Source organism: Triticum urartu, unplaced genomic scaffold (genome assembly GCF_003073215.2).
Source record: "Triticum urartu cultivar G1812 unplaced genomic scaffold, Tu2.1 TuUngrouped_contig_347, whole genome shotgun sequence".
NCBI classification, from domain to species: Eukaryota; Viridiplantae; Streptophyta; class Magnoliopsida; order Poales; family Poaceae; genus Triticum; species Triticum urartu.
Genome location: NW_024114007.1, coordinates 61,676 through 78,371, shown reverse-complemented (window position 1 = coordinate 78,371; position 16,696 = coordinate 61,676). Strand labels below are relative to the sequence as shown.

Here is a 16,696-nt window from a genome sequence, read left to right as displayed (position 1 = left end):
GGGTTCAATCTTGCGGTGATCTTATCCAGTGATAAAAGGGACAAAGACACGTATTGTATTGTTGTCACTAAGAATAAAACAACGGGGTTTTGGTATATTGATTTATCTCTTCCTGTCTACATTATGTCATCTTTCTTATTGTGTTACTCTATTTATTATGAACTTAATATTTTGAGATGCATGCTGAATAGCGGTCTTGGGATTGGAGAAATAGTAGTAGATGCAGTTGGATTAACAGTCTACTTGTCATGGACATAATGCCTATGTGGGATTTGTGCCATGAATGATAATAGTTATAATTTATGTTATTCTGTCAATTTACCAATAGTAATTTATCTACCATGCCACTATATGCATTCGAGAGAGATTCCTCTAGTGAACCTATGGCCCTCGTGTCTATTTTCTATCAATACAAAAAGTCCTACAATTGCTTTTTACTTTCTTTTATTGTTTTCTACTTTTCCCTATCACTCTTTGCTTTTGATATTGTAACTAGTAAGAACAAAGGGAGTGATGACCCCCTTGCTTTTGTTGGGTGCAAGCAATTTTTTTGTTTGTGTTAAGATATTGCTAAAGTTTTTAGCTTAGCGACTCCTACTAGTTCGATAAATCTTGTTTCTTAACTGAGTGAAATACTATCTGCTGCCGTGCTACATCACCCTTCCTCGTTGGGGAAATCCAACAACTCCTGCAGGAGTAGCATCGCTGTGTGCGAAGTACTCTTGATTATAGTTTATGGCTATGGGCGTGAAGACTACGAAGGAGGTGGCTATTGTTGACACCAGATTTTTGCATGGCACAAAATCCTATCAAGATGACATCTGATGAGAAAAGTTACAACTGCAAAGTTCTTCGTCTCGTCGAAAAAGTTGATTTTGATATAAAAATCGTCCCAATCCGAGTTTGTATGCAAAAGTTACAGCCATCCAAATACAGTCCTATTACGAGCCAAAAGTGGCGCGCCGCACCATCTGATAGGTAGCGCGAATAATAGTCTGTTTTGCGTGAGCGATTTGACCCTCAAGATGACCTCTGATCAAAAACCGTTCAACATGAAAGTTGCTTGTCTCGTCGAAACGGTCAAGATTGCTTTTGGGCTCGTTTCCATTCGAGGTCGTTTACCACCTCAAAAATTACCCGCAAGGTTCAATCAGTTTAAACCGGACAGTTTTGGAAAGTTCGGATAAAACCAATCCGAATTTGACTAGGGTTTTGGACGTGAATCCAAAGCTTTTTCCTTGCACGGGAAGTCCAGCCGCCTCTTATATACCTAAGGGGTGACGGCCGATTGAACAACAACACACAATCGTAAAACCTATCTACTTTTTACCCTAGTTTTACATCTCTCCCTTGTTCTTTCTCGCTTGCTCTTCGTGTTGAAGGGCAGCGATCCTTGGGGCTCTAGGGGCGGGCTGGCTATGGCCAAAAGGAGAAATAGTCCTGTTCATTATATTCCTCCTAGAATCCAAGGCATTTCGTCGGAATACATCCTGTCGGAACCGACCTAGGGCAGCCCATAGCCGATGTGCGTCCAAACGGGGTCCCTCCCGGGTGCGTGGGGTTTCGGGTGCTCAAAAACGCCTGCCGGATTGCTTGCGTACCGCGCTTCCAGACGGGTCTCCTTCAACGTGAGTTGCGGCGCATCACCCTCGGCGTTGGAGATACACGGTGACGTGTTCATGTGCGAACAGCTATAGAGATGGAGATGGCTCCTATAGATGATAGTGACGGCAGTTGTGAAGAGGTCATTTGGTGGATGAGCGCCTCCTCTTGACGAAGGGTTTTCTTCTCCTTATATGGCCCCAATGTGTGGAACCCTAGAAACCCTAACTAGGACAAGGGGATTTCTAGGGACGGAAGGCTCTCCTCGTCGCTCATTTCGGAACCCTAGGAATCCAAACTTGAACAAGGGGATTTCTGGGAATGGAAGGCTCTCCTTGCCGCTCATTTCATTTTGAAGGCTCTCTGATTCACTCGCTCGAGGAATAGACTAAAGTGAATTTTACTTATGGGTGACATAGGTGGATAAATACTCTTCAATGAAGTTGAAAAGGTAGGCGAATGTTTTTTTTTGTTATTTTGAACACGGTACAAGCGCAAACGCTCATATATATGCACATATACTCACTCTATGAACGAACGCATGCACATTCTACCTATATGGGCACCTTCAAGAGACTGAGCCAACACATCGTCTTGAGATTGATGAAGTCGTCACATACGCCTCTATAGTCAACGGGAATGTTTCATCTCACTAAATGAACCGAAAGTCCGGAATAAATTCAGGAAAATGCGAGCACTAACTTGGAACTTTCATGTGCTGGTTCCCGCAAAGAACCTAACCATCTGAGCTAGCCTCGGATCACAAAAGTTAGGGTATGTCGGCTGTGAAAATTGCACTACAAGAAGTTTCAGCTTCTTATGAAGTTGGTTTACTGGAAACTCCCGCCCTCTTTGGTTCAGCTTATAACTTCTGGACCGAAAAATTGGCAGCTGAAGTTGAACCAAACACAACCAGCAAGAGCTAAGTTGGAGGAGCCGACTCCCTCAGGTATGCCGTATGCATAATGCAAGGTTACAGGAACCACTCACGTAGTTACAGTGGTATAGAGCGCAAAATATGGACATGAGTGCACAAGCACTGTCAAATCTATGCAGCTACGAACAAGCTCAGTCAGGATTTGGTTCTTGGTTACAGATACAAGTGTACTTCAACTTCTAATACACAAGCTCACGGGAGCAGAGCGCCACATGACACAAGCCCAACTTGTGCAAATTTGTCATTTTTGTATCTCAAACAATGTTACGAATTTTGATTTGAATTTTTATGACAGCATACATTGATGTTATGTCAATGCACTAAAAAAATCAGATTTTTTCAAACATTTTTAAATGTGCAACGAAGGACCAGTGCACGGTAGCACCAATTGCCCCGGTTCACCAGATACATCCCCAATACTAGTTAGAGGTGATCAAATAGTAACATATTTACATATATAAATATATTAGAGAAGGTATAGCGCTAGGAACATATTACAAGCCGATAATTGCACATATACCTAATGCTTCCCGTGGTGAGAAAATACATCAAGACAATAACACTCATAAGAAAAGGCAGCAGAGAAATTAGCGCTGCCTGGCAGATTGCATCATTTTCAAACATTGCTTTCAGCAAATAAACTGAATTAGTAGGACCAAGGTCATCAATAGTAAAACCACAAGATCATGTGATCATAGCTTCTTGAGTACTACATCTATGCTGCACACCAGCACTCCCAAGTACTACTTAAAATGCGTCCATGTCAGGTTCAGTAGAAATCACAAACTTGCCCTCCAATAGGTAGCTGGAGGGAGGTGATTAAACTGATTATTAGAAATGCAGGAACCCGGCATTATATCCAGCTACCTAAACCCTTCAGGGACGTGCATACCAAAACCACGCTTCAGCTTCTCAATTCTATTCAGCAAAAGGGAGATGACTGTGAGTACATGCAATAACCATATTGGAAGCAATATAATCAAGAATATAACTGAAATTGCTAAATCCAAATGCTATCAAAATGGCTGCATAAACTTGGACTTTTTAACAATTGAAGAACCAAAATGTGGCAGCTGAATACTAATCTAGATGAGCAGTACACTAGATAAGGTCTGGAACTTGAAAGCTGGAGTTGCACATATAGTCGACTTGATAATTTAGTCCAATAAGATTTAGCAGCAACGACTGACAAATACGGAAAATTATTGTTTACTCCCCCGATCCAAAATGCAACTCATTTTAGCCTTTTCAAATGACAAATAAGGTCTAGTATCACACTTCTGCTCATGGTGTTCCTATTTAGCCTCTCATTAATTTCATATTGAGCAATAACTCTAGTATCTGATTGTACTGCCAAAAAAAACTCTAGTGTTTATTGTAGAAATAAATAAATGGTAATATTGCTACCTATACCCTTAATCTTGTGCCCAACTCTAAAAGAACCTACCTTTTGGATTGGAGAGAGTGACCTCCTCAAATAAAGTTCAAAACTTGGAAGTACAGTTAAAGTGGAGTATCTAATAAGGTGAGTTCATGCTAAAGATTGGAGGGTTGTGACTAGGAGAAATAAGTCACTGAAATAGGTAAAAGTGTGTTATGGCTCAAAGTGATGCTCCAAAATGGCACTTTACTTAACAAGGATGGCTGGTAATATATCCAACGTTAGCACTTAACCCAGTTCTTCTAACTCAGCAGTTCCCAGAAACCAAAAATATAATTCCCAACAGAAAGCCAGGAGGCATATCGAGTATGCATGGCTTAGGACGTGACTCAAAACCCATGGCAAACTGTGGAATTTATCTTCCATTACACTCACTTAGCTGGTACATGATTTCCTAGGATGTTCACTTGTTTCTCCACCTTAAGCTATCCATGGGTCTACCCAGCTCCTCCTACCTCTTACAAACAGTCAAAAGACATGGCTCTTACGTACACAATCTCAAACTGCAGCATGAGCTCACACCACCGAGAACACACGGACTCAAATCCAAGCGAAAATGGTTTAATTGCCAATCACATAGATACCATCTCTTGCTTCCAGATTTAAAAGCCTATATAACCTTACATTTGGCAAAAATGTCAATGTTCATAAGTTGTTCACTCTCAAGGGACATGTCTCCAATCTCGTAGATGCTTGCGGGGGGAAATTGGCTGTGCAATGGCAAGATCTGCTGGATGTTTGCCACTCCACCACATTGACTGATGAAGGTGTGGATGCTAGGGGAAAAAGGGTTCAGTGTTATATCTATATACTAGCAAGATGCCCGTGCCGGAACATCAAGATGCATTTGTATGAGTAGTTTATCTAGTGAGAGAAAAGGATGAACGAGGAAAAGCCTTATTTGCAAATGTGGATAGGGGTGTGGGTATCTTTTTGCAAAATTGCCATAGTTTCCTTCCTATCCGTCAGATATAAATCGGACGGCCTATATTGTAGGATGGCAGGCACACCATCATCACCAACTCTGTTTTTTATAAGAGTAGAGATACACTTCCTAAAGGATGTTTGCCATGAGAAAGTTTTTAGACAATTGTGGTGCTTGAAACTCCCTTTAAAAGTGAATGGGAAGAATTTTAACTAGAGACAACCCCTTAGGGAAAGGAATGGATCATCATCGCTCTGCTCTTTTTGCGTAATAGTTGAAAGCATTGACCATCTCCTCTTCAGTTGCCCTGGCCACATCTGTATGGAGCATTGTTCAAATGTGCTTTTTCTTCACCTACACCTCACAGTGGAGTTGGGTAGGTAGGGGAACGGCTTAAAGAAAGCAGGGTGGGAACATGATATAGCTAAACTGTGTTTAGCTGCAATGTTTTGGACACTGTGGAAACCACAAACACTGCTTGTTTTGAAAACAAGCTACCTTCTGACCCCAGTGGGGTTATTTACCACATTTGCTATTGGCTTGACTAATGGGGTTATTTGTCAAAAAAAAACATAGTACCATGGACTTGGTAATAATATGATGGAGCACAAATGAAGCTTGTGGGGCTTGGACTAATGATGCTCTATGTTCATCCCAAAATCCTAACTGATGGAGAAGGATGGGCAATATATTTCAACACTCCCTCTCACGTCTAGGCTACTCCAGGCCTTAGATGCGGGATTGATATTTTATTGGCCCTGATACCATACTAAATTAATGCTCCGGCCAGTTCCTACAAATGTCTGAACTGATGGAGAAGGGTGTGCAATATATTTCAACAACTCTGGGTTGTACATTTACATATCTTTTTAACTAATTTTTTCAACAAATAATATCAGGATTTACGGTGTCCTACACTTTATTGGCCTCTTACTCCACAAGTCTGACTCCCTAGCAACTTCTACAACAAGCATGGAGACCAATTTGATGGCCACAAAAGCTGTGGTTTGCCACACTTGTGGCGTGAGCAAAATCGTGGTAGTCTGTGGAGGGCAGCGAAACATGCCCTAAATATCTTAGCAGCAAGGACATGCAGCCGTGCACAGAATGTAAAGGAACTTACGTGGGAGCAAGTTTGCCAAGACTGCGTAGCTTATTTCCAGCATCATCGGTAATATTTCCAGAAATCTCAATGGAATATGATTTGCCAGAGATACGTGGAAGTCCTCTTCCTACAAGCAAATCTAAATCTCTCTGATGAAGTTCTCTGCCATTGACAATGACATCAGTGTCTCCACCAGCACAATTTCTGGGCATTGGATAATTGAATTCTCTTATATATGGCTGCAAAGTAGAAACCATGAGAACACAATTTTATGAAAGCACCCTTGGTTAGAAAGAAGAACAGGATCTAGATCTTACAGGAATAATGCCAATACATTCTCTACCCATGATGCCCCAAAATCCAGCACGGCAGTCATACCTGCACCACGAACACAACAAACAGAACTGTTAATGTTGACTTAAAAGAAATCCCCCTGAACCAATAGAAGTTCATCATAGAGCGGCATGTATCAAACTAATTAGCTAGATAATACTAGGCCAGATTATCTAATTGATGGCTCTCTAGTATCCGTTACAAAATAAAAGCCCCAAGCCAAGTGAAAAATGAATGATATGAGGGGGAAATGGAGGTAAAAATCGACCACAAATCCAACAATAAACAGCATTTATGTTCATGCAAGTTGAAAGGTAAGAAGTTCAGTAATTGGCGTGATGATAATCATAACAGTAACAATTTGAATTCTATATGTGTGCAAAAGAAACATACTAGTTACCACCATGATTACCTAACTAAAGATATGAAACGTTAAACTTATCAGCCATTATTTCAGTTTCTTATGAAGAAATTAACAGATGATGGGGAGGAGGTACGAGTAAAAATACTTTATCCTTAGTGTTGTTGTGAATGATTGCATCTCACATCAAGCACTATTTTAAAAAAATGCTTGGTTAAAACTTAAGAGGAATGCTTTTTTGCAGCACTGCTATGACATTGCAATTTGCAAGGCCTTCACTTTCTCATTGCTCACCACAATCAATAGTGGGTTTCAGAATAGCTGTGAAGTGCAATCTGTATGAGATGTGTGTGTTGGGCCAAAAGTTATTGAGCCTCAACCATCAGCACGCCCATGAATTTGGTTTCTAGCTATCAGATATGATATGCCGAAAATAGTTTATTGTTTAGAAAAAAGACGGGGCACGTCTGCACACGGAGCTAAAAGCAAAAAATATGAGTCATGGAAGAGAATTCCATAGAGATCTGGTAGCCTTCTAGAACACATACTCATAATAGTCACCAGAGCATTTTCTGCTTTACCATCTAGAGATTCTGAAAAATAATTATGGCTTGTCTATCATAATTTCACTAAGCCAGGTTACTGCTATAAGACAAGCATTTTTTTGTCCTTATCAAAGTGAAAAATGAACAAAGTAAACCAGTCTGCACAGTGCAAACTAGTACAAGTGCAGCAGACTGTTCAAAAATTTAATTGCTGCTGGCGCTACAGAAATTACTTACCAGTATGAGCCAGGTTCAACAGGACCAGCTTTCTTTTCTGCCTTCTTAAGAGCTCTTTCCGAGATTGGATGGCCATTGATTGAAACTTTAACACTATCCATGGACTGGTTAAATAAAGAAAGGTCCTTGAACCCCTTCTTCAAGAAACCAGCAAAAAATGATGAATCCCCACTCTTACCAGTTGAGGATTGATCTTCATCTAAACCAGCCTCAGAAGAACCACGAGAAAAACCAGAATTTGTGCGCCCATTAACTGATGACCCACTCTCCGTTAGGGCATTGGCATCCTCAGCACATGGCTCATGCAATTTTCCATTATCTTGTTCCATTAGGTTTTCTTCATATCTCTCACTTGTGCTTGTACCTTCAAATTCAATGGCAGTGTTGGCATGTTTGAGGGCACTGTTGCTGTCTGCTGTGTTGTTTTTATCAAACTCATTACTTGTGTTCTCAACTTTCAGACCGCTTGTTTCATCTTCTTTGCTGTTGTGGTCATATTTCTTGCGTGTACCTTCACTTTCAGGACTGATTGTGACATCGGTTTTGCTTGTCCACCCATGCTTTTCATTTCCATTCTCAAGACTATCAGGGTCAGATTTTGTACTATTCTGCCCATGCATTTTGCTAACATCTTCAAGGCTAGAACAGTGATCTTCCTTGTTCTTTTGATCATGCTTTCTGCACATGCTTTCCTCTACAAATTCAGCTTCATTGACCTTTTGTTCACTTCCCATGCTGACACTCTCATCATCATTAACAATGTATTCTCCTTTGCAATTTAGGTCAGATTCATTATCCATACCTAAGTCCTCTGAACTATTGTGTTTTTCTTGGCTGCACAGTGGATCAACAAGTTTGTCCTCTAAAATTGGGGAACACGGGCTGACTGGACCATCTATGGAATGTTCCTCCTGACAATCTGCATCTCTTTCACATAATATATCCTTTGGGCTTTCAATATCTCCAGACCTGCCTGGAGACAGAGAGATACCATCTGCTTTCGACTGAATGCTCCTGTTTGAGCCACATTCTTTGTCAGTCCTTTCATGACTAATGGTGGAAGAAACTGAATTATCATCACCAAAATCTATGTTGATTTGCATGCTGCTGTGCTCATTCAAATTATAAAACGCAGAAGTGACATCATCATGATGCTGATGCTCAAAATCTCGCCTCATTCGATCATGTGAGCTTTGCTCAGTTTTGGACAAGCTGAAGGGCGGTGAGGATGTGTAGGGAATAGTCTTTCCTTTCATGCGCTTCACACTGATTATCTCAGAGCAAGACCCACACTGTAGCCTGTTTTGTTTCCACCCCATGCATTTTTCCATTGGCACCTGCAAGAGATTATAACAAGAACTGCAAACAACAAATGGCGCAGCGCCATGCATTGGCCGGCAGAGATGTTCTGCCTTCTTCCTAAAATACTCAGCCCTTTTCTTTGACACCGAGCGATGCGAGTAAAGCGATGATGCCACAGACCTTTGGTCATAATCTGATGAAATAGATGGTGACCTTTCAAACCGGTAGCATTCATGCTGCCCAGCGAAGTATCTGGCCATTGGTATGTGCTCTTCTTGTGGCGCAGGCCTCTGTCCATGCAGATAATGCGGGCTAGCACACGCATACTGATGGTAATTCCCATGTCCAATCCCACCGTTCTCCCACTGCCTCCCTGGGTACTGGCGATACCGCCCACTTGACTGCCTCGCGTACCTCTCCCCATGATCAGAGTGCTGCGGCTCACATGGGCTCAACGGCAAGCCATGCCCATACCGGGCACCATAGCGTGGGCGGTGATACCCGGGTAGAGGTACCGGCTCGGGGAGGTCAGGGAGCAAGGAGGGCGGTCGGCGGCCCGCCCGACGGTGCTCCCGTGGCTGCTCGGCGACCTGGCAGGACCGCGTGATTTGGTCCCTCAGCTCGTCCAGCTTGCGCAGAAGCTCCACGGGGTCCTGCTTGAGCACGCCCCAGTCGACGGCCCTCTGGTCGCTGCATTGCGCGCGCTCCTGGAGCCCAATCCTCCGCCTGTACTTCATCTCCTTCAGATCGCCCATGGCGCCTCCCTCCCGTAGGCGTTCCGTCTCCTAGTTTCCTCGCCGGGCCGAGAGCGTCCAATCTGCGGGAAGGGATTAGAGCAGTGGATGAATAACAGATCAGCGCGGCGGATCCGACGAGCGGCGGGAAATGGGTTAAGTAAGATCCGCCACGGGCTCGGTGTGTCGGGAGGCCCGTCGGCGATTACCTTCGAAGAGAGCTCGTGGCGGCGAGGCTACGGCGCGGGGGGCGTGGCGGCGCCGCCGGGCCGACATTAGGGTTTGGCTGGGCAGCAGGAGGAGTCCGCCATGAGAGAGAATGGGGGCGGTACTTGAGTGGCAAGTGCGAGCGGTAACGGAGACGACAAGGGAAAAGAGGAGTAGTGCTTGGTTATATTTGAGCGGGCTCCGGAGGTGTCCGGAGGGACCGTTTTGCGATATCGAGATTCCTCGAGGGGCTCGAGCGCGGTGGGCGGTGGGGTAGCGTATGGATGCGGTCCTTCTGGCTGCGCCGCTGACGCAGGGGGTCAAAGAGCTGGGCCCACGTGGCGGCGAGCGGCCTGGGTGGGTACAGCTGGTGGGAACCGGGCGTGTGGGTGAGGCCTTCCCTTTCTAAAAAAAGCATTTTCCCTCTTGTCTTGTGGCCAGCACTAGAGATGCTGCTTAACCAAGTAATTAATCACGTGCTCGCCGTGCAAATCTAATGCAGCTAGTCCTAATGGTCTTTCTCATAATACTCCAAACATTGCGACAAAAGAATATATTTTTTTGCCAACGGAACATACGTTCCGCAATTTATCCGAAATTTGCCAAAAGCAAAGGTTACTCTCGTCTTATAATAAACATGCGTACGCCTAGGGCACTCAGCTCTTTATTATCATTGCCCTTTTTGCGTGCCGTTGCTTCTAGAAGTTTGATCCTGATTCAAGCTGTCATCCTCTCTCTCTCGGGTCTCGGCTAACGAAAGCATCTGGGGACCGGAAATTTCCCGTGTTGCCTTCGATGCGAGATGCTGCGGCCGTGGTTGGATCCACGCACTCCAAAGCAGCAGCCGTGTAGCTTTCGGGGCAGGAACAATCGGCAGGACGAGAAAAAGGGAGAAGCAAGCAAAGCAAGAATAGTACATACAGAGACGGCTCCGCGTAAAGGAGGCCTACTTTGTTGAAACATTTTGCCCAAACGCTTCGAGCGAGCACCACAAGTTTCCCCGAATTGGTGAAAGTATCTTTAAAGATACGAGTAGGAAACATGGAAAAGAAACCTATGGTTGGCTGCTACTGCATTTTGATCTGTCTTGGCCTGGCCTGGCCGAACGTCACGGGATTTATGCCCTAAAGTAAGTAAAAACAAGTGTAGGGGTAGCGGTAATTTCTAAAGAGAATCTGGGTATAGAACCTGCCGACCCAGAGAAAGTCACGTGGCATGTGATGTGATCAAGCGAGCGAAGGCCCATCCAAAACCTCCCTTGGTAGGCAAGGAAGCAAAGAAAGGTCTCCAGTCCAGATGTCGCACACCAACACGCGGCTTTCGGTCCTCTACCCAAAGGCGGAAACGTCGAGCAAAGCACGCACACGCACACGCACACGCACCGCAGCACTGCACGGACGGGTAACAGATAAAGTTGGTGATGATGGCATGGTATTCTCCCTCGCTGTCTTTTTCCGACGGTCTCGCGGAGTCAATACTTGACCTGACGGTAGATGCTCTGCTCTCCTACCACGTACGTGCTCACCTAGACATTCTTAGAGGAGGGCCGACGTGTGCTCCTTTTCCGTGGCAGATTAGCCTCGGCCATCTACTCGGGTTTGATCTGCTTTTCTCCGCTGGCGCAACGACAAATCAACTGGTGGTAGCAGTAAGCAGGAACGGGCCGTGGGAAAGGAAACGGGCGCTGAGGTCCAACCAAAATTTTAGCAGACGGCACTGGTGCCGCATGTGGGTTTGCCTGTGATTGTCAAGTATGGCTGCACGCTTCTGTCTCTGCGCTCTGCTGTGCTGTGCGCTGAAAAGACCTCCCGTCTCAGGTCAGCAGATCTTGGGCGGCGGCTTTGTTTCAAACTTCAAGTCCACCCTCCAACGCGTTTGCTTCGAGTATTCGTCGACGTTGCTACGGGTCCGTCGTTTCGTTACAGGTTAGACCATCTACAACCCACATGACAAATATGACCTCACAAACGTCAATAACCGGTCAGAGCAATTCCAACGGCCCGATTCAAACGGACGTCGTTTTTGTCCGTTTTTTGTCCGTTTAGGTCGGCCGCCCGCCCGCCGTCCGCCCTCTTTTAGTTTTGGATCGGCAGTGCGTCCAACGAGCCGACACATTTTCATGACCGCACACGTTTAACATCATGCCGTCGCCCTGATTTTGACGCTCCAGCATGCGGGAAAGGTTCGTTCGCGCTGGTTTTGGCGCTCCAGCGGCGCGCGCTCGCTATAAAAGAAGGCGCTCTCTCCATACTCTGTCGGCCGCCCACTCTCGTCGCCTCTGCGCCACCATGTCGATCCGCCGCCTACGCGCTTCGGATTTTCGCGGAGTCCGCAAGCGCCGCTCCGGCGCCTTCTCCGTCGAAATCTGGTTTCGCGAGAAACGTCTCGCCCTCGGCACCTTCGACACTGCAGAGGAGGCGGCCCGCGCGCACGACGCGGCGGCGTGGCGCCTCCTGAGGCCTCGTCGGGATATGAATTTTTCCAACGTGTCGAGCCAGCGGGCGCAGGATCTGGCGCCTCTCCCGCGGCTTTTCACCAACGAGGATCGTCGTGTCCACCGGAGGCGGCAGCGTCGCCTCGCCATCGCAGAGAAGGACGTGGAAGGCTTAGTGTTGTGGCGTGGAGGCTACCCGCAGGACATCGTCGACGAGCGCCAGTTCTACAAGCAATTGAGATCGGAGAGGGACGCGAGGAGAAGGAAGAGAGCCGCCTATGGGAGGACAAGCGTTCACGGAAGCAGGCAGCTCAATTGAAATTGAAGCTACGAGAAACGGCGGGTTGGGACTTTGAAGACGAGGCGTATGCTGACGCCTACATTCAAACATCAGAGGAGGACATTACCGAGTCGGAGTCAGAAATCGACGAGTAGTGGTCTTTTTCTTTTTATCTGTGTACGCTAGAATTATCTATGTATCCATTTTTATCTGAAAAAATGGCCGGCGGCGTCGGCGACGTAGCAGGCGGGCGAGGGTGTGAATCCAATGTGCCACCGACCAGCGGGCCCGGTGAGGAAAGAGGGTGAGCGCACGCGTCCGTCCCGTGTCCGCGCCGACGCAAATCCGACTCAAAATGGGCCTGGAATGGGTCGCCCGCGGACGAAAAACGGACGCACGTCCATTTGGGTCGGCGCGTTGGGCCGCCACTTTTGTCTGCGCCGACCCAACGGACGCGGGCGGACGAAATGGGTCGCCCCATTGGAGTTGCTCTCACACCTCAAATTAACACAACTGCATCGGACATCTCATACTAAATTTTAAAATTCATGCAAAAGCATGCAAAGGAAACAACCTACGTACTACATAGATCATCTAAGCTATTTCTCGTTGGAGATGTCGACTATCTCCGTGCCCGACTCCGGATACATGGGTGGCAGCTGCAGCTCCGGCACCTCCAGCTGCTCCGCTCCGACCTCCTTCTTCTCCTCTATCTTTGCGTCGAGTTTGGTGAAGAGCGCGTCGGTCGCCGTCCGCTTCTGTCGGAGGAACTGTCGGTTGGCCTCCACATAGGCCTCATTCTGGATGGAGTCCAGGATGGCTTGCTGCTTTGCCATCTCCGCGGCTTGGGCGACGATAAACTTCGCCTTCGCCTCTGCCTCCTCCGTGTCCAACCCCGGAGCAGGCTGCTCCGCCTCGTCCTCCTCCAGATCCGCCACCTCCATCGGCTCCGGCAGCTGCTCTCCCTCCTCCTCCGGCTCCGGCTAATTCAAAGGCAGGCGGCACGCCTAGCCTGGATCTCCTCCGCGATCTGCCTCCGGCGCTCCGGCATGAGCATAGCGTACGTGGTGATCTTCTGCCGAACCATGGAGATGCCGGGGAGCATGGGAGGGCGGGGGAGAGGAGGCGGATGGGCTCAGGTTGCAGCGCATAGAGGAGGGAGGTGGATGGGCTAAGGTTGGGGGACGTTGGCCAGCTTAAATAGATGGATTTGGCCTCGGGTCGGCGCCACGCGGCGTTCACATCGCGGTGATGGAGGAGGCGTCCGTCGAACCGCTAGGCTTCCTGGCGATTACGCGTGAGACCCCATCGTCAGTCCTACGTGGCGGATGCGTCCGGACGCCCTCATATCCTTCCCATATTTGGGTTGGATATGAGGGGTGCCGGTCAGCCCGGGCGTTTGTAGCCCGTTTGAGGCGTTCGTTTGGGTCAGATTTTCGTGACCGGTCAGTGACCGGGCGGGCCACCTGGGCGTTTGAGGCCGGTTTGTGGCACCTGGTTGTAGATGCTCTTAGGCCCCATCCGGTCCGAATGTGTCCGTTTACACCCAAACAGACAGACAACACTGCCCAACGTGCGACCGCATCCGCAAATAATGTCCATTTCTGGTCCGTCTCGACCCATATTGGGCGCAATTTTGATCGGTCTTTGCGATCAAACGGACACCGAACGGACGTGCACACGTCCTCTCGCTGTCCGCCTTGGGCCCGTGTGTCGGCCATAGTTGCCTCCCACCGACCCCATTTAATTCACACGCGTGGACAGGCCCACCGATCAGCCATCCAGCCGCCCCGGCCGCATCCTTTTTTATGGCAAAGCCATGGACTGGGAAGTCCACTTCCCCACACTATCACTATACCATGGCTCCCTCCATGCCCGGCACCGAACCCTACCCGCGCCACCCCACCTCACTCATCGTCGGCCGTCGCTTTGGGCTTCTGGAAGTAGGTGCCGGGCAAGAAGGGCAAGCACGACCATGAGGCAGGCTCATCTTCCACCTCACCGAGAAGCGCGACCACCCACTCCACCTCGCCGGCGGCATTCTCGATCTCCCCTCCTGCGGCTCTGGCCTGTTTTCGAGTGTACGTCAAGGTGGACGTCTGGTGCCAATACTGGCAAACATGCACCCCGTTGTCGTGGTGCGATGCCCACCTCCTCAATGGGTGGCATTTGAGCCTGGATCAGGTGTCGATCCCCCTTTCCCCATGTCGGCGAGCGGCCATGCCCTCCTGGAGGAGATCAACCACCGGCGCACCCACATCCCGCTCCAGTACCTCGCCGATCGGTGCTATGACGTCGACTCACCGGTCTGTGGCACTTGGTTCCAGGACAAGCACAACATGCGCCGGCAAAACTTCTTTGTTGTCCATGATCGTAGCCCGACCCGCGCGTCACGTGTGCATGAGCCAAGCCCACCTAGAGTGTGCAGCCTCACGTCGACGCCCTATCCCTCCTCGTCGTCGCCGCCACTATCAACTTCCACCATGACAGGGAGGAGCGGCTGGTGCGGGTCGTCATGGAGGACTCCGAGAGGGAGTACAAGCGGAGCCGGGAGGCGCAGTCGATGGATTAAAACGAACTGGAAGGGTCAACATCGGCTGAGCAGGCGGCATGCGATGAATGTTCCGGGTAATTTTATAGATCTTATATGTTGTGACCGAGGTGTTGTAACAACCCCAGCCAAATTTGCGGCGCATGATGTGTGGCCATGAGCCATATCATTACTGCAAAAAATAATCCAAAAGCTAGGGGGAAACTTAATAAAGGACGCAATATGTAGTCGAACTTTTCTTGTAAAAAAACCCTATCTAGTTCTAATGACTGATTGGAAATAAAAGAGAAGTCGTAAATTGGCTAGCCATAGAAACGATGCAGTAGGGCAGCATTCTAGGGGTTTGGCTCCAGGCGGTTGTCCTTGGCATCTCGAATCCAGTACGCTCCTCCAATAAGCACATTGTCGATGATGAATGACCCATTCCACGGTGCAGACAATTTATGTTGACCGGGTTTATCTGGGTAGCATCGTAAGACCAGGTAGCCGATGTTCAACAACTTCACCCTGACCTCGCGTTGCTGGTATCGTCGTACCCGTTGTTGGTAGTGAAGGAAATATGCCCTAGAGGCAATAATAAAGTTATTATTTATTTCCTTATATCATGATAAATGTTTATCATTCATGCTAGAATTGTATTATCCGGAAACATAATACTTGTGTGAATACATAGACAAACTAAACGTCACTAGTATGCCTCTACTTGACTAGCTCGTTAATCGAAGATGGTTATGTTTCCTAACCATAGACATGTGTTGTCATTTGATTAACGGGATCACATCATTAGGAGAATGATGTGATTGACATGACCCATTCCATTAGCTTAGCACCCGATCGTTTAGTATGTTGCTATTGCTTTCTTCATGACTTATACATGTTCCTGTGACTATGAGATTATGCAACTCCCGTTTGCCGGAAGAACACTTTGTGTGCTACCAAACGTCACAACGTAACTGGGTGATTATAAAGGAGCTCTACAGGTGTCTCCAAAGGTACATGTCGGGTTGGCGTATTTCGAGATTAGGATTTGTCACTCCGATTGTCGGAGAGGTATCTCTGGGCCCTCTCGGTAATGCACATCACTTAAGCCTTGCAAGCATTGCAACTAATGAGTTAGTTGTAGGATGATGTATTACGGAACGAGTAAAGAGACTTGCCGGTAACGATATTGAACTAGGTATTGAGATACCGACGATCGAATCTCGGGCAAGTAACATACCGATGACAAAGGGAACAACATATGTTGTTATGCGGTCTAACCGATAAAGATCTTCGAAGAATATGTGGGAGCCAATATGAGCATCCAGGTTCCGCTATTGGTTATTGACTGGAGACGTGTCTCGGTCATGTCTACATTGTTCTCGAACCCGTAGGGTCCGCACGCTTAAGGTTTCGATGACAGTTATATTATGAGTTTATGAGTTTTGATGTACCGAAGGAGTTCGGAGTCCCGGATGAGATCGGGGACATGACGAGGAGTCTCTAAATGGTCGAGACGTAAAGATCGATATATTGGACGACTATATTCGGACATCGAAAAGGTTCCGAGTGATTCAGGTATTTTTTGGAGTACCGGAGAGTTACGGGAATTCGCTGGGGAGTATATGGGCCTTATTGGGCTTTAGAGGAAAGAGAGAGGAGAGGTTGGGCGCCCCCCCAAGGCCTAGTCCGAATTGGACTATGGGGAGGGGCTGCGCCCCCT

At 47.5% G+C, this 16,696-nt stretch overlaps 1 protein-coding gene across 1 annotated transcript; it reads right to left on the bottom strand.

The window, feature by feature from the left end:
- Window positions 1-2,969: 2,969 nt before the first annotated feature.
- Window positions 2,970-9,901, bottom strand: LOC125527283. The gene is made up of 5 exons (XM_048691817.1): window positions 9,732-9,901; window positions 7,487-9,605; window positions 6,328-6,388; window positions 6,029-6,249; window positions 2,970-3,457 (listed from the first exon to the last, which is right to left on the bottom strand). The coding sequence occupies exons 2-5, from the start codon at window positions 9,541-9,543 to the stop codon at window positions 3,403-3,405; spliced, it is 2,394 nt and encodes a 797-aa protein (XP_048547774.1). The 5' UTR covers window positions 9,544-9,605; window positions 9,732-9,901; the 3' UTR covers window positions 2,970-3,402.
- Window positions 9,902-16,696: the final 6,795 nt, after the last annotated feature.